General features: G+C 45.0%; 1 protein-coding gene across 1 annotated transcript in view; it reads left to right on the top strand.

Annotated features, from left to right (window-relative positions):
* The window catches only part of LRP4 (LDL receptor related protein 4), an 82,135-nt gene that overhangs the window by 46,063 nt on the left and 16,281 nt on the right, over positions 1-19,791 (top strand). The window contains 17 exon segments of the mRNA XM_014881913.2: positions 4,306-4,422; positions 5,998-6,111; positions 6,562-6,678; positions 9,095-9,223; positions 9,608-9,727; positions 9,854-9,979; positions 12,239-12,364; positions 12,810-12,944; positions 13,103-13,228; positions 14,250-14,480; positions 14,748-14,904; positions 15,242-15,459; positions 16,344-16,520; positions 17,081-17,206; positions 17,927-18,135; positions 18,747-18,828; positions 19,450-19,555. Of these exon segments, the coding sequence (XP_014737399.2) occupies positions 4,306-4,422; positions 5,998-6,111; positions 6,562-6,678; positions 9,095-9,223; positions 9,608-9,727; positions 9,854-9,979; positions 12,239-12,364; positions 12,810-12,944; positions 13,103-13,228; positions 14,250-14,480; positions 14,748-14,904; positions 15,242-15,459; positions 16,344-16,520; positions 17,081-17,206; positions 17,927-18,135; positions 18,747-18,828; positions 19,450-19,555 (2,416 nt within the window).

A 19,791-nucleotide genomic window follows, 5' to 3' on the forward strand; every position in this document is an offset into this window, starting at 1 on the left:
AATATTCTGTTGTAAACACAACAGTTCCATATCTGCAACTTTGTCATGTTACTACGCCTGGAGTATGTGTGTTTCCTTTAAAAGGCTCCAGAATTAATGTAATGCCCCCTCAGGCAGAGTGCTTGTGATCAAAGGGCTGTGAAAGATTGGATGCTGATAGTATTTCAATTTTTTTTCTTCTTTGTTTTTTTTCCTTTTGACCGGCACCATCCTTAAATACAGTTCAGCAGTGCAGTAACATTTTATGTTATTCTGGAACTAGATTTTCCAAAATGTGTGTTAGTAAAACGCAGTGTCTCCTTTTTCTTCCTGAGAGTGCACTAAAATCCTTTATTTTTGTCCCTGGACTTTTTGCCTGCTGTGCTGCAGATCTCGGCAAACAGATCTGTTTGCAGGTATGTATGTGTATGAACATAGGTGGGGGTCAGGCTTCACTTTTCTAATGTAGGTAGCATGATTTTGTTGTTGTTGTTTTATTTATTTTTAAAATTAACTTCTCATTCTTCACGTGAATGAGAGTTTGTCTAATTAAGCAGCCAGTATTGTTCAAGCCTCTCTGTGTTCCAGAACTCTGATCACCAGTTGCTTGCTGTCCTTGGGTACAAAGCAACCTGCTCACCACAGGCAACAGGGATAAAGTGTTCAAAGGACAGTTGGGACGTGATTCAGTCTGTGTTTCACCTTACAAACTTCCCTTCTCCCCCGCCCTCCCCCTTCTCCTTCTGCTTGGCAATAAAAGAGTGTCCTGTGTAATAGGAGTTGGGAGAGGGGGAGGAATAGCAGGCTTATGATAGACCTAGCTTTGCTGAAACATTGGATGATGTCCAGTGTGACCATGCAGAGGGATGAGCTCAGGGAAATGGTTGGAAGTTCAAAGGCCTTTTTGTATTGCTCACTGTCAGTTGACAGATGTGCTCTCTTTAGCTGTTGCTGCCCAGCTTAGTTCTTCCCACTGGCTCCTCTTCCTTGGGTTTGTTCCCCATCCTGCCTCTGGCTCTGCCTGGGGAGGCAAGTTAGTCCCTGTCTGTCTGGGCATTTGCCTGCCTTCAACTCCATCCTGGGACTTGCTTTTACTCACCTCTTTTAGGAAAATACTGGTTTTTTGCATTGATATGGAGAGTTCAAGCTGGAATTGAGCAGAGAAGGGGGGGGTTGAGGCTTAACCGTGTTTATTGTTGGCATAGCCTAATGCTGCCGTGAGTACTGGTGAAAGCGTGTTACTGCAGTCTGTGATTGCCTTCTTATCAGTGGAAGTGATGCCTATGAAGGGCTTGCAGCTGTTTCAGAAAGTAATAAATATCCTTCATTTTACAGGTTGGAGAAGAGGGCTAAAGAGGCAGAACAGTCCCAGGGTCATGCATCAATATCAAGCTGGGATGAGAATATGGGGATTTAGTTTCTAGTCTTCTTGATGCTAATCCAGCTTGTCCTCCAGCAAGATGAAGAGGTCTTGTTCCACCTCTGTCAAGGAAAAGAGTTCTTGCAGCTTCATTTGTATTGCATGTATCTATCTTCTGACTATGGCTTTTAAAATTATCTATATCAGTAGAAGCAATACACTTACCAGACAGTATAGCTGCTCCATTGTGTCAGAACAAGACATAGTGGTGCTTAGAGTGTCCTAAGTGTGACCTCCTAACTTTTGAATGTCCTCTTAACTTTTAATTTCCAAATACTTTGGATATATTTACAACAGTACTAAACATTCACTGTGGGCTAGTGACATGGCCTCGGCTTTAACTCTGTAGAAATGAAATTCATCAAAATATGAAGTAATAAATGGCCAACAGAAGAGCTGATTAGTAACAACCCTAGAGCAAAGGGCTGTGCAGTGGAACTGGAGCTTAATGTGCTTAGAACAAATAGAAGGAATGTTACTGAGTAAGCAGCGTGCTTTTTAGTGGGAGGAAGGGATTGGGAGGGCAGAGCTAGGAAGAGGGGGATTAGAAAGAGATTACCCCCATGTGAAAACTGCTCCCAGAATTTCTTGCATTTTCTTTTGAAGCATCTGTTTCTGACCGTTACTAGATTCATATTACAAGTTTATGTGCATCCTTGTCCTGATCCCCTTTGCAGTTCCTTTGCTCTATGAGACATCAGCACTCATCCATTAGTTTGGGTTTTTTGGTCTCAAGTGGGTTTGTGGTTTTTCTTGCTCCTTTAAAGGAGAGCTCCTGCAGAAAATTTAATTCCACCCTGTCCCCCACCCCAGTGTTGTCTGGGCTAGCACACACTTGCTCTGTGCTGGATTGGGGAATTTGGTCTCCTTTGTATATATATGATAGTCTGTGTTTTGCTCTCTTCTCCTGTGCTTAAAGCTTGATTTTTATATCTAGGGGGAGTATGAAATTGGCTGAACTGCTCCCTGTAGGGGTGGAATTTCATTTTACGTTGTTACCTCGTGAAGGGATGCAGCAGTTCAGTGGGATAATGGTATCCACTCTGAACCAGTGCTAATGGCTTAACCTCTGGGAGCCTGAAGAATTCTCCCCTGGAGAGTGAGCATGCAAATTCCCTTCCAGGTGGCTCCTGTGCAGTCCTTTGGTGATTAGTCATGCTAAAGCATATGCTGGGAGGATGGTCTTAGTCCCGAAATTGAAGCTGAGGCCAGGAAAGGTTTTCTCAGCATGCAGTGTTTGGAAGCTGTGCTTAGGGGAGAGAGGTCTGATCTGTGGGACTGGTTGTCTGAATCCAAAAATGTCTTGATTTTCTTTGGAAACAGAGTTTAGAAAGTGGAGTTTTCTACTTCTACCTGCCCTGAGGAAACTCCTCATTCATTTTGCTGCAGCAGGGTGCTGTCAAACTTGTATAAAATACAGATTTTTGTGCTTCCCTCTCCTTCATGCCCCTCTGGGGTCTAGAAGTAGCTGGATATGAGATGGAAATCTGCATGGGGTAGCCTGAACATGATGAGAAGGACCTTTTCCCAAGGGCCAATGCCAAATTCTTTGAATGTTGAGAGCAATTACATCTGCAGTGATGTCCTCAGATACAGAAATGCCTGCCACACTACAGGAACAGCTGAGAAGATGAACCAAATTTGTGGTTATAAAATTGGATGTTAGAGAAAGTCTGAATTTATCTGCCCTAATATATTCTTACAGAGGAGGGCTTTTAGGACAGGCCCTTGGTGAGAAATGTTGGAGGATTTGCTATAGAGAGCAGTGAATGATTTAGTATGTATAAAACTGTAAAAACTGAAAATGTGGCTATTTGTTCTCCTTATTAAATCATCCTCCTTTTGTGTGTGGCTGCTGTCTTCACCTTCCTCTTTTACCCACCTCCCTCTGCTCTCACTCCCACCTCCAGGATAATGCTGGCAGGAAAGGGAGTAGCAGCATAGCAGAAAAGGGCTGGCCTGCCTGGTGACAGATGGGAGTTGCTGTCGGCAAGCTGGGCTGGGATGAAAGGGTTTCAGGCAGTAGCCTTTCTAGCCCTCACCCCTTCACACCGACGAGCAAATGCTGTTCTTTGGAGAGCACACCTGTCAGGAGCAGTCTTGTGCAGTCCCTTGCCTACCACAGCTGGCAGCACTTAAAAGCATGAATGTCTTGGGGTTGAGTGTTCCTCTCATCTGTGGGGGAAAGGAGCTGATGCTCCCCCTTGAATTCCAGCTTTGTGGCTCCAGGCCTCTTCAGACACTGTGGATTTGTGGTTCCACTCCATTGCAAACAGACTTCTGTGTAGGCAAGCATCATCCCATGTCTGTCCCCTTCTTCCATTCTTTCTGGATGGAAACCTCGAGCAAGGTTTGGACTCTGTTGTCCATGTCTGAGGTACAGCAAATTGTCCCCAGCAGTGGATTCCTGCCTCTCGGCTTCTCCTTGCAAATTTCTTAGACAAAAAAACCTGACAGTCCCCATGCTAAAACACACTGTAGCATGCTACTTTGTAAAGGCAAAACATTGCTTCTGATAGTTCTCACTCCAAGAAACTTGCTGTGTAATAGAAACAGGAATGGACTGCCCTGGGAAGCATGCAAGAAAGATGTTGATAGTTTAATTTTGCTTGTTATAAAACAAGTGCAGTTATGGGAGGACAGCAGGCTGAAGGATGAAAGAGGAAAAAGGAACTCAGTGGGGGAATTGTGACAGCTACTTTATTGTTGAAAGGTCAGTATTTCTCTGCAGAAGAGAAAGCTGCAGACTTACCCTGACCCCTTCTAAGGAACAGCTCTTCCTGATGACTTGAAATTTTGTCTTTTGTTTCTAAGAGATTTCGCTCTGCTTCCTCGGGAGGGAAGGAACTTTGTTTTGAGGAAGGAAGCTGGCTGCAGCTCCATGAAGTGTTTCTTTGCTCTTTCAGTGCTGCCCACTTGCTCCCCCTTGGACTTCCACTGTGACAATGGAAAGTGTATCCGCCGGTCGTGGGTGTGCGATGGAGACAATGACTGTGAGGATGACTCTGATGAGCAGGACTGCCGTAAGTCACCGATCTGAGGGAAGAGGGTGGGTGCAGTGCCTGCCTGCTGTGACTGGGCAAAGTTGACCCTTTTTATTACAGGAATGTAAGAGTCTATCCACCGAATTGGACCTCTGGCTTGTAATGAGCTATATTCTGCCTGTGACAGAGGTGTGCACCTGTAAGCCCTGCTGCCTGGGAACCTGCCTTGCTGTTCAGCTGCCTGTCTTGGGGGAGGGGATGCTTCTCCATTCAGCTATAGAGCCGTTTATGCCCTGCAGTCTTGCTAGTTAATGTCCCATGAAGCACTTGCCTGAGCTGGGCTCTTCATGCCCTCCCCTGTTAGTGGAAACACCTCACCTCTGCCAAATCCTACTGAACTGCCTGTCTGGCTGACTTCCTGTGGCCTCAGGTTCCACCGTCTGACTTTTCTGCAGTGCTGGCCTGTCACCAGCATCCTATCCCTTCAAATGGGGCTCCTCGAGGAGAGGGAGGTGCTGTAGGGATACTGCCTACACAGAGTTGTGTGCATGGTGCTCCAGAGTGACTCTGATGGAGGAACCCCATCTGAAGAAAGGTGGAAATAAAGCTCTTGACTAAAGTGTTCCATGTGCACTGCATGCATGGAAATGAGTTCACTTTCTAATCAGTACTTCCCTGATCTTTGCCTGCCTTTTTGGGGAAAGAACTGGGAAGCAAAGTTCAGGGGTTGACATCCTGTGTGATGCTTTGGAACGCAGGACTAAGCTCAGTTTTCCAGTATATTCAAATATATTAATGAAGGAAAAGATATGTAGGTCTGGGTCTCTTCAGTTTTCTGTCTTTCATAAAAGGTTGAAAGGTTGCCTCATAATCTAAAACAGTGGAGAAGGATGTGATCAAAAGATTTGGAGACTAATCAAAGTAGAAAGACAAGGTTCTGTGCATAAGAGATTCTTGGGGGGTTATTCAGACTAGTAGTAACCATAGGAGGGTTTCTGTTGGACTGAAGTCCTCAGGTGCTAAATCTGCAGTCCCTTTCCTTACTGTCTGCAGACAAGCTTCTTTAGGAGACTGGCAGGGAGAGTGGAATGAGGCTGCAAATACTGAGGTGTTCAGAAGAGGAAGTTCAAATTTTCTCTCTCCCTCTTCAATGAACATGTCCTTTGCTTTGAAGACAGCTTTGACACTGTTGTGAAAAGAAGGTGGAAATACAACACTACTAGCAGTTATTTGTTAGATAATGACAGGGACTGTTAACTCATTTAAAAAGAGGTGTGGATTGCCTTTTTTCTGTGCAGGGTCATCTTGAGTCTGGCTTGGGACTGTGCTAGAATACATACCAGCATAGGATGGGTGGCTTCTTCTCTCTGTTTCAGCTACTTGTTCTCAAGTTTTAGAGCCTGCTGTACTGTTGATGTGTTAAAGGAGTGGAAAAGAGACACTCAGGAAATCTCCCAGTGGCTCTCCTGGTACTTGTTAGGAGAATCAGCTCTCCAGCATCACCATGTCCTTGGAGGATAATGTTGCTTGGCTTGTAACATGTCACACATTTGGTGTTCTGCAAGCTAAATCTTTTTGCCTTACCTTCACCTTATCCCTGTTGTGTCTTTGCAGCTCCAAGGGAGTGTGAGGAAGATGAGTTCTCCTGTCAGAATGGATACTGCATTCGCAGCTTGTGGCACTGTGATGGTGACAATGACTGTGGGGACAACAGTGATGAGCAGTGTGGTGAGTAATGTCAATACTGCCCTCACAGTATTTAAAAGGAGTTGTGCAGAGTCCAGCCTGTGCAGTTCTAGGATTCCCTGAACATGGCTAAGGGTCCTAGCTGGCTTTTCTGGGCTGAACTTGTGGAGTGTTCCATTCCAAGGGCTGGCTGCTTAGGATCTTGGGCTGTGTGGCTTACCTGCCAGGCAAAAAAAAAAAAAAATCACTTGAGACCTTTAATTCTTTGACATGGCATTGTGAAGTCCCCTTGGATTCCTGTTGAATCCAGCACTCTGTGTCAGTTCACTGAACAGTGATGGTTTTGCTCAGGCCCTGCCTGACATTGGGGTATGTATGGTTTAATGAGCAGTCTTGTTTGTGGGTGCCCTAGAAGCTCCAGGAGGATAGTGTGGTGTTTTCCTGGGTATTCTGAAAAAAGCCAAGGCTTTGTTTGCATTGCTGTCCCTGCAGATATGAGAAAGTGCTCAGAGAAGGAGTTCCGTTGCAGCGATGGCAGCTGCATAGCTGAGCACTGGTTCTGTGATGGGGACACGGACTGCAAGGATGGCTCAGATGAAGAGAATTGCCGTAAGTGATTTCCTTTGTAATCACAGGAAGTAGCCCCTTGGACCTGCTCTTGCCTTGGGTTTTGGCATGTTTCCTGCAGCAGAGATCAAAAACAAGTTAGTTCTGCCTGTACTGGCAGTTATGCTACCTTCTACTGCCTACCCCAGAGGGCACAAAAGAACGGTGTCTCTGGTGTTACCTCACAGGCATACTTTACTTCGTCTGTGCCTTGCTGCTTCTCTTCCTTCCCATAGCTGTGAGCTTAAGTCAGAGCAGGAGGTTTATGCTTTACTGAATATAGTTCTCTATAGAACTGGAGCAGTAGAAAGGCAGCTGGAAGGCGAGGATACTATTCCCTTCTTTTTCCTCTTGTCTGATTCCAAACTAAAATTTTGGAAGTGGAGGAGTACTCTGTTTGTTGAAAGCACACTCAGGTACTGCACACTGAAGACACCTCCTACCTGCCCAGTCTCTTTTCACTTAAATGCTTTTTGCAGAATGTTGCCCAACCAGTGACCGATGCTGAAGGAGGGGAGTGGTGTTGGGGCATGAGAACCCACAACAGTTGTTCCCTTCTTCGCCTTCATAGGCTTGTAGCAAGTGGGACAGGAGTCTGTGTCCCTTTCTAACCCACACTGCCTGTCTCCTGAGTCTGTGAGCACTGTCTCTGTCTCTGGAACTTGCCGTGGTCCCTTCCCCCTCCCTGCTCTCAAAGGCATTTTGCAGAATTTGTTCTAGATAGGAGGAAACTTCAAAAGGCTCTGGGAGGGGGATGAGGGCCGCCAGCTCCTGAAGGGCAGGGGGAGTGGATGCGTGGGGGTTGTCTTTTATCTTTCCAGATAATGAGAGTTGGCAGAAAGCCAGGGGCTGCAAACGTTTCTAAGCCAGGAAAGGACTCTAAGAGAAAGCCAGCCTCTCTCCCTCTCCTTTTGCTCTCTGCCTTTCTCGTTCCCTTGTCTGTCACTTCACCAAAGGCCATGAATAGACCCTCAGGAAGGGAAGAGAGATGTTCTGACATTGCCTCCTGTGGGAGTGGAGGGGCACCCAGAAGTGGTGTCCCTGTTTCTTTGAGCTGAAATGCTATTTCAGTCCTGCCTGGCAGTTGTCTCTATAAGACTTTTTAAGTAACTTGCTAAGAAGTTCGGTTTGGCTACCTCCTGTTCTTTTATCTTCATCCATGTGGTTGTCATCTTTTCCTTATCTACAATCATGTTTGTCGTTCATCTGGAACAAGGTGGGATTACAGTCTTCTTTTTTGTCTGGGCTTTTTTCTTTTCTTTTTGTTTCTTTTGGGGATGTGTGTCATCACGTCACACAACATGATGATTTAAGTCACTGACTTCATTTTCTCAAGGAAACTGAAACACTCAGGCTCCTGTGGTGAGGGACACATTAACACATTTTCATATCTAGCCACTGACACTCACTGAATTAAAGCTCTTAGTTTACGCCTTCAGGCTGTGCCCATTTCTTCAGGTTGGAGAGGCAGTGTAGTTCACTTCCTAGACTACTCTTTGTTTTCAGTCGTTCTTTTCCTTTTTGTTTAATAGATTTATATTCAGAGCTCCTCAGCTGGGAGACTTGTATATCTGAAACATACAGTGCATTCTCCAGATGAATCTGACACCAGTATGAGGTGTCAGATTCTGTTGTGTGGGACTCAAAATGTTTTTCATGTCTTCCCACTTAGAGTGCTGTTGAACAGAGAGCCATAGGCAAATCCTTGAGCATTAGTTTGTTTGGCTTTGCCCAGGGTCATCTCTCTGGCAGTGCTCCTTACTGAATAGGCATGGTTGTTTTGGCCAGAGCTTGAGAGGAAAGGGAGGGGGAAATCCTCAAAGGTTAGGTGCTAGCCTGGATACCCTGCTGCTTGCTTGCTTCCTTTGGTCTTCAAGGGCTTATTTTTGTTAAAATTTTAAAGGAATTATTCCCTAGTTTAACCTTATGTTCTGACACACTTACGTCCTTAATATGGAGCTATCCCTAAGGTTTCTTTATTTTTCTGTTTTTTCTATCTACCTTTTCTCAGATTTATTAAACAATTTAAACGCTTTCTTGGCACTAAGACATGGTGTTTCAAACATAAGATGGAAGGTGACACTCTTGGATCCTTTTTGAGGCTTTCCCATCAATTCTTCCTTCATATCTTTTTGCTTCTGTAGAATTTAATGATTCTTGAAAATTTCCATCTTTATAGCCTGATATCCTATGTAACTTTTTTAAAATTGTATTTACTGGATTGTCTGCATGAGTGTTTTATAGATAAGTTTAACCTGCTTTTCATTGAGGAAAAACCAGCATTCCTCTCTGTAATACAAATCATGCAGAGATAAGCAGCAATGAATACTTGCCAATCCATTATGAGACTGAGAAGGTTGTCTCTAAACTGGACTGCACCTTGTCAACTCACACGTTTTTTCTTTGATTTCCTTGTTAGCATCAGATGTTCCAGCTGCCACCTGCAGCTTGGAGGAGTTCCAGTGTGCATATGGACGCTGCATCTTGGACATCTACCACTGTGATGGTGATGATGACTGTGGGGACTGGTCTGATGAATCTGACTGCTGTAAGTTAGCACAGGGTGATGTCCTTGTCCAAGAATGAGTTGCACACCTAAATGTATTTTGCATTGGCTGGAGAAGGGGTTACAGTAGATGGCAATCTAATTGTTCACACATAAGCTGGCTCCTTCATTATTAGGATTAATTGCTAGTTTTAATTATTATTTTTGTTTAAAAAATTATTAGTTTTGTTTAATTCTGAAAAGTGAGAATAGTGATGAGAACTGTGTAGTCTGTGCACTTCTTTTACAAGAATTACTACCATTTGCAGAAGAAATCTACTCAGGACTAAGTTCCTTAATAATGGAGGGTAAGGGTGATACTGAGGAGCTTTGGGGATTGTTACACTGGTCTGAGTTTGCTCTTTTTGTGTTTTATCATTTCTGCAGCATCTCACCAGCCTTGTCGCTCTGGAGAGTTCATGTGCAACAGTGGCTTGTGCATTAATGCTGGCTGGAGGTGTGATGGTGACTTTGACTGTGATGACCAGTCAGATGAGAGGAACTGCAGTGAGTGCTGGGAACTGGTGGAAACATTTTGTCTCTGTGGATGGAAAAGAGTGGGACGATTAGCTTTGGAATTGTGTCTCTTCTGATCCTTCTTGCTCATCTAACATTCCCTTTTTGGATCCTCAGCTACGTCTATGTGCACAGCTGATCAGTTCCGCTGCAAGTCGGGACGCTGTGTCCGTCTGTCCTGGCGTTGTGATGGGGAAGATGACTGCTCTGACAACAGTGATGAGGAGAACTGTGAGAACACAGGTTTGACCTGCTACCTTGCTGCTTAACAGTTAATTAAGTTTCCATCCTGACAGTAGTAGTTTGTAAAGTCTCTTTTGTATTGCTCCAGGGAGTTCAGCCTAGAGTTTCTTTCCGTCCTAGGGAATGGGATCTGTAGGCTTATATGTTGCCAACTTGTGCAGATCTGTGTGCTTAAACCAACTTAGGTGAAGGTGTTTTCTGGTCAAGTGTCCTCCTGTCTCATTCCTACAATGTGAATTACCACAGAGCTCTGGGACAATTCCATTTAGACTTGGAAACTTCAGTAATGTGCCAAGTTACTACCTCCATCACATGGGCTATACTAAATTATGCTTTCTAGGTAGTTCTGGATATCTTTTCTGTTGCATTGTGAAGTTGCTGAACAATTCTAGCAGGCAGTGGAATCAAAAAGGACATTTAGTGGAAGAGAAGAATAAAGCCTTTGTTTTAGAGGATTAAGGGTGTCAGCTTCCCCTTAGATACTTGCTCAGGAGTTACTCTTTCTAGTATTCATTTCACATATTGCTATTCCTTAGTATGATTGTGGTTATGGGGAGGAGGACGGTTTCAACACACCCTAGTGTTATGGTAGGATTCAAGGAATGTCTAGAATCTTCTCTTTTCCTTAAAGCCTTCAGGATGCCTGTAGGCTTTGTTGAGGAATAGAGTGTACTGGTCCATGAATTCATCCTAGTGAGTGGAGCCCAGCTATTTCTACTGATCCTTCTTGATCAGTGTATTCTGAACAGTGGTTTTAGGGGTGACAGAATGGATTTGTGAAACTGTACCTCTTGTTTTGGGGCTGTTGGGGAGTGGAGAGTGGCTGTTCTATGAGGACAGCTGAGCTCAGAGGACCTGGAGAGGCACACTTCATGGTCATTTGAGAGCAGCTGCTTTCGACTGGTCAGCTGTTGTGAGCATCAGTGTGGTGATCCTGGAAAAAGTAATTGTATTTAAAGACAAGCTGGTAACCCTGTTTGCTCATCCTGATAACAAGGGTATTTAGAGGTACTGTAAGAAGCCAAGTCCTCCAGAGCCACTGAAATTCACTATCTCCACGTCAAACCAAATACAACGTGTAGTTACTGTCATGTTAGTTGTGCAGTTCTACATTAGGTCTATGGTGACAGTGAAAGGTCTGTGGTGAAAATTAAACTGTTTTTTCCAGGACATGTACTGGCTTATCTAAGCAATATAATGTGATGTCCCAATGTCTGTAGCAAGAGTTAAAATCCTGTTGGTTTTAGAGCAGATTTATATTTTTATTTGCCATAGAGAAGATTCCTAAAGTACTAGGCAGTCAACTGGTGTAAGGATCTTTATGTTCAATATGACAAATTAAGTCCAAGTTTCAGAATCCTTCATACACAATATTTCTGTGCTCTGAAAAGTGAATCTGCATGTGGTCTGGTTTTATGTTCCCACTTGGTGTGTCTGTAATTCTTAACTGTACTTGTTAATCTCACAACTACCCTTTTCCACACTGTTTACAGGCAGTCTGCCAATCTGATTGTTTCTCTGCTGGTAACTGTATTGTCCTGTTATCTTTGTAAGATTATCAGAGGGTGATGATTTAGGGACCGCTAATCAAGTCAGCTCAAGAGGTACAAGAAATAGGAGGCAACAGGACAGTGCAGTTATTGCTGAAGAAACAATCAGATTGGCAATGTCCCTACAAACAGTATTGCTTTGCTTACAAGAATTCTGTACAGTCTCCTTGCCAACAGCAGAAGCTGAAGCATGTAGGTCATGTGAAATCCTGTTGCCTGAGCTCAGATTTCAGAGATGCATGTAAATCTCATTCCAAGTCCATCAAAGTACAGTTAGGGCTAGACAAGATGTTCCTTCCTAGGCAGGCTTAAGATCCATAGCTGTGCTGGTGTGACAGATCAGACTGTTAAAGGAATTGACTCATTCTTTGCACATGCTGAGTAGGGTTTTGGATTCTGGAACCAAAGGGAGGTAAGCCAGGACCATCCAGTCATTCTAAGAGAAACTAGTCAGATGAACTTCACAGTGAAGCAACAGTGGATTCAGACTAGCAGAGAATTTACAGACCTCCAAATCAGCATAAAAATATGCAGAGCAGTGTAAGGAGTGCTAGATGAGCTGAATTCAAGAGAAGGGGAAGTCATGGATTTGTGCTCATATGAAAAGTTTCTAACAAATCTTAGGAAATGTTTCGTATTCTTTTCTTTACCATGACTGTTGTTCCATCAGTAAACTGTGATGTACTACTTTTCCTTTCTGCTATTGCAGGCACCCCTCAGTGTGCCCCAGACCAGTTCCTGTGTGGGAATGGGCGCTGTATTGGCCAGAGGAAGCTGTGCAATGGAGCAAATGATTGTGGAGATGGCAGTGATGAGAGCCCACATCAAAACTGCCGTAAGTCCTCCCAAGTTCAGTCTTAGACATAAATGGAGGCCCATTAATGTGTGGGAGTCTATCTGGTGTTACTGAAGGATGTGTGTAGGAAAATCTGAGCTGTGATAATGGGAGCAAGTTAAAGACTGAGGTAAAAAACTTTGTTGGTTTTGCCAGTTAAAGACTGCACACGAGGAATGATGGGGAGAAGATTATTATGTCAGGTATCAGCATTTGTCTTCAGAGACACTGAATCCTAAAAACATGTTAATCTGAGCTGTCTTGTCCTGTTCAGTTGTGGCCTGCAGAGGAGAGCTCTGGCTGGAAAGAGGAAGCTTCCAGCACAGCTTGTGTCCTCCCCCTCTTGTTCAGCCTGCTTTGAAGGGTGACTGCTGCTTAACAGCTGAAGGCAAGAGCAGCTGCCTTGTGGTTTCAGCTCAGTTATCTTCACATGTTCCTTCCGCAGGTCCACGAACAGGGGAGGAGAATTGCAATGTCAACAATGGTGGCTGTGCTCAGAAGTGCCAGATGGTACGAGGGATGGTACAGTGCACTTGCCACACAGGTTACAGGCTCCTGGAAGATGGCCGATCATGCCACGGTGGGTTTTTGGAGCAGTAGCCTCCTCTCTTGCTCCTGATTTGAAGTGGTGGCTATGATAGGGTGAAAATCAGAGTATGAAAGCAGATGCAGTCTCTCAGTGAGATTGTTGGGTTTGTTCATGATCTATCTAATGGTGACTTTCTCTGTAACGTGCAGATGTGAATGAATGTGCTGAGGAAGGCTACTGCAGCCAAGGCTGTACCAACAGTGAAGGAGGCTTCCAGTGCTGGTGTGAGCAGGGCTACGAGCTGCGACCTGACAAACGTAGCTGCAAAGCTCTAGGTAAAAGGGAGTTGAACCTGACCACACAACTGGTGTGTGTCTGTTGGCCAAGTTCTCGTAGTTATGTCTCTAGTGCTTCACTGGCAGCATTGTGCTATTCACCAAACCAACATGTAAAGGAAAGGAAGTACCTGGGTTTGTGTTAGATATGCCCACGCTGTTGAAAAATGCTTGTGAAAATTTTATGTGATTTTGACCATGGAGAGAGGTACTCTTTACTTTCCCTGCCAGGGAGACAGTGCTTGCCTTCTCTTCCTAGTCCTTTGTCATTCCTTGTGACTCAGAACCTGGGACAAAACGAGCTTTCTGTCTCTGTTCAGGAAGTGTCTTAGCCTTTCCAATGAGTAAGGTTGTATCACACCTCCTTGTGGTTTGACCCTTGCTGCTGGTCACCAATCCTGAATGCTTTGAATGGTTGCTGTATGGAGATCTCCTGGGTTTTTTTAAAGATAGCTATACACTTCTTTAACTTTATTCCTCCTCTAATGTAGGAGCTGAGGAATTAGAAATTCCACTTAAAGACTTTAGATTTCATTAGAAATTTCTCTAGTGAAACGTTGGTATTTTGGAGAGGGTTTTTTGCAGTGGAAGTATCTGCTGAGTTTATATCTGGCTAAAGCAGATTTCAACTGTCTTGTCTGTGGTAGAAGGAGCAGTAGAGCATGTGTGTTTGCATGGCTAGGAAATGCATATAGGAAAAAGAAACTCTAGTCCAACTGCCAAGTGGCTATCTAGTGATATGGTTTCAGAGGCTGAGGTGAGGCAGGCTTATGTAGGACCTGGAGTGGTCGCTTCTTGCTGAGTTAATGTTTGCCAGAAGGTTTAAAACTGCTCATCTTTGAGGAAGGACGGTGTATAGAGGATGTAAAAACAGCTCTCTGAAGTGTTTTGCCCTTGAGGGTTGATTTCTGCTGCCAGTACTGCAAAAGTCTGTTCTGGGACTTAGTGCAGAGGGAATGGTAGGCAGGACGCAGTCAAATGCTATCAAATACTCCAATACTGTCTTCCTGTGTATTCCCAGGGCCAGAGCCTGTGCTGCTCTTTGCCAATCGAATTGATATCCGACAAGTGTTGCCTCATCGCTCGGAGTATACGCTGCTCCTGAACAACCTGGAAAATGCCATTGCCCTTGACTTCCACCACAGCAAGGAGCTGGTGTTCTGGTCTGATGTCACACTTGATCGCATCATGAGGGCCAATCTGAATGGCAGCAATGTGGAAGAGGTGGTTTCCACAGGGCTGGAGAGCCCAGGTGTGTCCTCACAAAAAAGACAACAGTATAGGGTGGGTGGGGGTAAGTGAGTGGAGAAAAGTGGAGACCCAGCATTCAGAACAAAGTGCATCTCCCAGAGGAAGGATAGGGGTTGGATGGAATGGGTGTGAGGTGGGTGTCCCCCTGGAGTTAGTCTTGGCTGGCAGGAGAAGAAACTGAGCTCTTCTGAGGTGGATAGAGAAAGGGAACTAGTTTTCTGTGCAGATCCATGGTTTCATTCTGTGATTAATTCTGTCTTGTACATAGGTGGACTTGCTATTGATTGGATCCATGACAAATTATACTGGACTGACTCTGGTACATCTCGAATTGAAGTAGCAAACTTGGATGGCAAGCACAGAAAAGTGCTTTTGTGGCAGAACCTGGAGAAGCCCCGAGCAATTGCTCTACATCCCATGGAGGGGTGAGTGAAAACATGGGATACTGGGGGAAATCCAGTGAGCCCTCCATGTACATGCTTTTTGTTGAACATTGAAAATCCCATTCGGGGCTCAAGACTTCAGTTGGCACTGACAGTTTGACACATGACTGGCAATGGCAGGACCCTTCAGAGCCTTAATCTTGCTCTGGGCCCTTCAACTTTCAGCAGGCTGGGTGTTACTTTTCACTTCTCCCATGGCTGTGACCCAGTCTCATGCTGGAGGTCACAGGACTGATACTGTTTTGCCCTCATAGGGAGTGATGTTGGGTGCAATATGTGGGCCACAAGTTCTCTAGCTGTCTCTCCCTTCCTCCTCCAGTACCATCTACTGGACTGACTGGGGCAACACTCCCCGCATTGAGTATTCCAACATGGATGGCTCTAATCGGCGCATCATCGCGGATACACACCTCTTCTGGCCCAATGGCCTCACCATTGACTATGCAGGACATCGAATGTACTGGGTGGATGCCAAACATCATGTCATTGAGAGGGCTGACCTTGATGGACGCAATAGGAAGGCTGTTATTAGCCAAGGTGAGTAACAGCCTTTCTCCAGGGAGTGCTTTCTGCAATAAAGACCACAGACTAGCACAGTGCTGATCTGAATTTGAGACACTGACTCCTGCATCTGTGCTTGTCTCCTGTTCTTTCACTGTGGAATGAATTCTGTCACCACTGAGGGATGGAGTTTGCTACCCAGTCATCGGTAGCTGCATCAAAAGCAGGTTGAGGGAGGTGATTCTGCTCTTGTGAGACTCCACCTGGAATGCTGCATCCGTCTCTGGGCTTCCAACATAAGAACGTGGTACTATTGGAGGAAGTCTAGAGGAGGGCCACAAAGTTGATAAGAAGACTGGTGCACTCCCCTACAAAGGCTGGAAAAAAAGTTGGGGCTGTTGCCTGGAGAGGAGAAGGTTGTGTGGAGACCTCATTGCAACCTTCCAGTATCTGAAGGGAATCTACCAGGAAGCAGGAGAGGGACTCTTCATAAGGAACTGTATTGTTAGGACAAGGAGTACTGGATTCAAATTAAAAGAGGGGAAATTCAGCTTAGGTATTAGGAAAAAGTTTTTTACTGTGGCATGGTGAAGTGGTGGAACAGGTTGCCCAGGGCGGTTGCAAATGTCCCAATCCTGTCACTGTTCAAAGCCAGGCTGGGTAAGGCCTTGAGCAGCCTGGTCTAGTCCCTGCCTGTGGTGGGGGAATTGGAACTAGATGATCTTTAAGGTCCCTTCCAGCCCCATAATGTTCTATCTATGATTACAGGAGAGCAGAGAGGAATTGTCTGTTAAATGAGTGTAAAGTGTATTTGAGCAGGTTGAGTGTGGTGAAGCCTAAGGGGCAGTGGAAGGAGCATTCCCTTGTCTCCCTGCTAGCCTGAGTCGTGATTCTGTTGCTGTATTGGCCATCTATTACAGGACTCCCACACCCATTTGCTATCACTGTGTTTGAGGACAGTCTGTACTGGACAGACTGGCACACCAAGAGCATCAACAGTGCCAACAAATTCACAGGCAAGAACCAGGAGATCATCCGCAACAAACTCCACTTTCCCATGGACATCCACACGCTGCATCCTCAGCGTCAGCCAGCAGGTAACTGCAGAGCGGGTAGAGACTCACTGAGCCAGTAGAAGAAGACTTGGAGCCACCCAGTCCCTGTAAAGCCGGAGGATGACAGCCTGAGCCCAACATGTGGACACACCCCTGCCTGTGCCCGGGGCTGTGGCAGAACTTGCTCCTCCGCCCTCGTGTTGAGGTCGCTGGCCGGGTACCTCGGAGTTGGGTGTTACCGCAGCTCCCCCTGCTGACGCCGGGGGTGGAGGCCTTTCGGCGGGAAATACTTGGGGTTTGTTTATGCAAGAGATGTTTTGAGATAGGGGGAAAATCATAAGTGGGCATCGTAATGACTGACACCTCCCTTATTCCTCTTCAATTGCCTTTATCTGCTCTCGAAGTGGATTGAGTTAATTGCTCATTTTAAAATCGAGCCCTAAAAATGGAGTTAGTGCTTGAGTTTATATGTTTCCTTATTTTCAATTAACTTCTGGGTTGGGAAGTTATATCTATGTGGTCTTGACACTTCAACTAGTGTTTTTCCTCCTTTCTTTACTCTTTGCTTTATGTGTGGTTGCTTTTGTTTTTGGCTACTTGAGCAGGGAGAAACCGTTGTGGGGACAACAACGGAGGCTGCACTCACCTGTGCCTGCCGAGCAGCAAGGATTACACCTGTGCCTGCCCCACGGGCTTCCGCAAGACCAGCAGCCATGCCTGTGCCCAGAGTAAGTGAGGTGGGACCACGTGCTCAGATGTTCAGTGGGTGGCAGAGGGCTGGCAGTGGGACTAAGCATCACCAGCACTTGCTTCCAAGGCTATGCAGCTGGATAGACTGAGTTAGAAGTATTAAGGGTCCTGCCAGAGGATGCTTCACCTTTTTGATGCATTCCCCTGTTGTGTATCTCACTGCCTTCACTAGGCTTCATGGGTGGGGATGCAGACAAATTCCACCCTTGGTCCGTATTTCAGGGCTGCTATTGGTGCCATGCTACCCGGCACAGCTGATTGTCTCCCTGAAATCCCCATAATGGCTGTGTCAGTGATGAAAAAGAAAATTCAGTCTTCATCATCTCCACATTTCTCGTAGTTTGCAGCTATGTGAAAGAATTAGACCCACTATCTCCCAGATTCTCAAGAGCTATTTTTAAATAGCTATTTGATTTGGAGGGATGTCTATGCCATCCTTTGAAGAATATGGTTGCTCTTGTTATCTCAGCATAGGTTACACCCCAGGAGAGAGCTCACAACCACTCTGACCCCCCCCCTTGCCCATCCTCTCCCAGTGATATTTTGCTTCCAGTAAAAAAAAAAAAGAAAAGACCAAAGACCTGCCAGTGAGAGATGATGTAGGTGGTTAAGGTGTGGATATAGCAGGGAATTGTCTGTCTATCACTCTGTTGTTGAACTTAGAGAAATTAAAAGAAGACCTTTCGACCTTTGATCAGGTCTTGACAAGTTCCTGCTTTTTGCTCGAAGGATGGACATCCGTCGGATCAGCTTTGACACAGATGACCTGTCAGATGATGTCATCCCCCTTGCTGATGTTCGCAGTGCTGTGGCTCTAGACTGGGACTCAAAGGACGACTATGTCTACTGGACAGATGTTAGCACTGACTCAATCAGCCGAGCAAAATGGGATGGATCGAAGCAGGAGGTACAGTGTTCACTGTGTGTGAGGTCATCTGGCCAGGACACTCCTTGGGCGTCACATTTGAAGCCACTGGGATACACTGGCTTTTTAAGGTGCTGCAGTTCATGGTGGATGTTTTGTTCATTAGTTTGCCTAACTCTGGCAAACTAATGAGATCACTGGACACTTCATAAACAATTGGGTGTATGGAGACCCTTGAATGGAGACATGAAGCATGATGATTTGTCAGAGCTGTGGTCAATTCCTTTGTTGTAGCCCTAGAATCTGAAAGGAAGAAGTATTAAATCCTCTGTTACATTCTAAATTTGGAGTGAAAGTCATGCTCTTTGGGAATGCTTTTTGCACACACTCCTAGGTTGATGGTACTATAAATGAGGCAGAGTTCAAAGTTTGGATTTGCAGTTTGAACAGGCATAAAAAAATAGACTTTCCTCCAAATAAAAGCCTTATTGGACTTCTAAGTCCTTCATGCTCTCTTTTGTGTGGCATTGCTCTGCTCAGGCTTTTGCCTTTTGAAAGGTAGCAATGTCTGTGAATGGGTAGTGCATTGGACAAGTACTTTCTCCCTAAGGTCTAATTTCACTAAAGATTTTTTTCTTTTTGTTTTCATGTAGGTTGTGGTGGACACCAGCCTGGAAAGTCCAGCTGGACTTGCAATTGACTGGGTCACCAACAAACTCTACTGGACTGATGCAGGTACTGGGATCCTCTGCTTTACATAGACTTCTGTCTTCCTTACTAGTCATGAAAACTGAAAATCCACCGGGTAGTTCTGTCCGTTTCATTCCAAATTTGTCATATTTCTGTGTAGCAAAAAGATGGAGTTTCATGTTATGTGCTTCTAAATGAGTGTGAATTGAGGCACAACCCTTAGTTTAATTCTCTTTGCAGTATCACCAGCACTAATTCTGTAAAAATATTCATCACTGTTGACTTGCTGCAAAGCTTGTGTTTGTGTGTGTTCATGTATCTTCCAACAGTGTGTCTTGGGGTGCAGCAGGTAATACTTGGAGCATGTTCCCTGCTGGAGAGTCATAGTTGAGAGAGATGTAAGGAAGGTTATTCTTTTCTAGCTGTTCTCTCATGGCATGGAGGCTTAGGTAAGAGGTGGATTATATACAGGACTCCACATCAGTGACAAACACAGAGTTGACTTAAGAGGATGGAAAGTCATCTTCAAGCCTGATTTCCTACCTGTCTTCCAACTAAGAACACAGATGGATATAGGGGAAGAATGCATTTTGTATGGAGGTTTTTTGGCCTTAGCTCTTGCAGTTCCAATTTGATCTCTGTTATTTTCTCTCTTGACTTTTGTAGGAACAGATCGGATAGAGGTCTCCAATACAGATGGGACCATGAGAACTGTTCTAATCTGGGAGAACCTAGACAGACCTAGAGATATTGTGGTGGACCCTGTTGGAGGGTAAGATATTCTTTCTTCCGGGATGACATAACAATTCTTGCATGTCTAAAGACTTTCTGGTTCTTTGGTTTTGTACAATTTTCTTTCTCACTGGTGCTATTGTTCTACAACCTGCTAATGACTGAAACTAGAGACATGATTTTAGGTGCTGTTGTGCTGTGGAGCTTGCAGGGGCTGGCTGGTGTTTTCATTTGTTTGTCCTGGGGATGTAATAACTAAAGATGTAATACAAAAAT

Source organism: Sturnus vulgaris, chromosome 6 (genome assembly GCF_052056855.1).
Source record: "Sturnus vulgaris isolate bStuVul1 chromosome 6, bStuVul1.hap1, whole genome shotgun sequence".
Lineage (NCBI taxonomy): Eukaryota > Metazoa > Chordata > Aves > Passeriformes > Sturnidae > Sturnus > Sturnus vulgaris.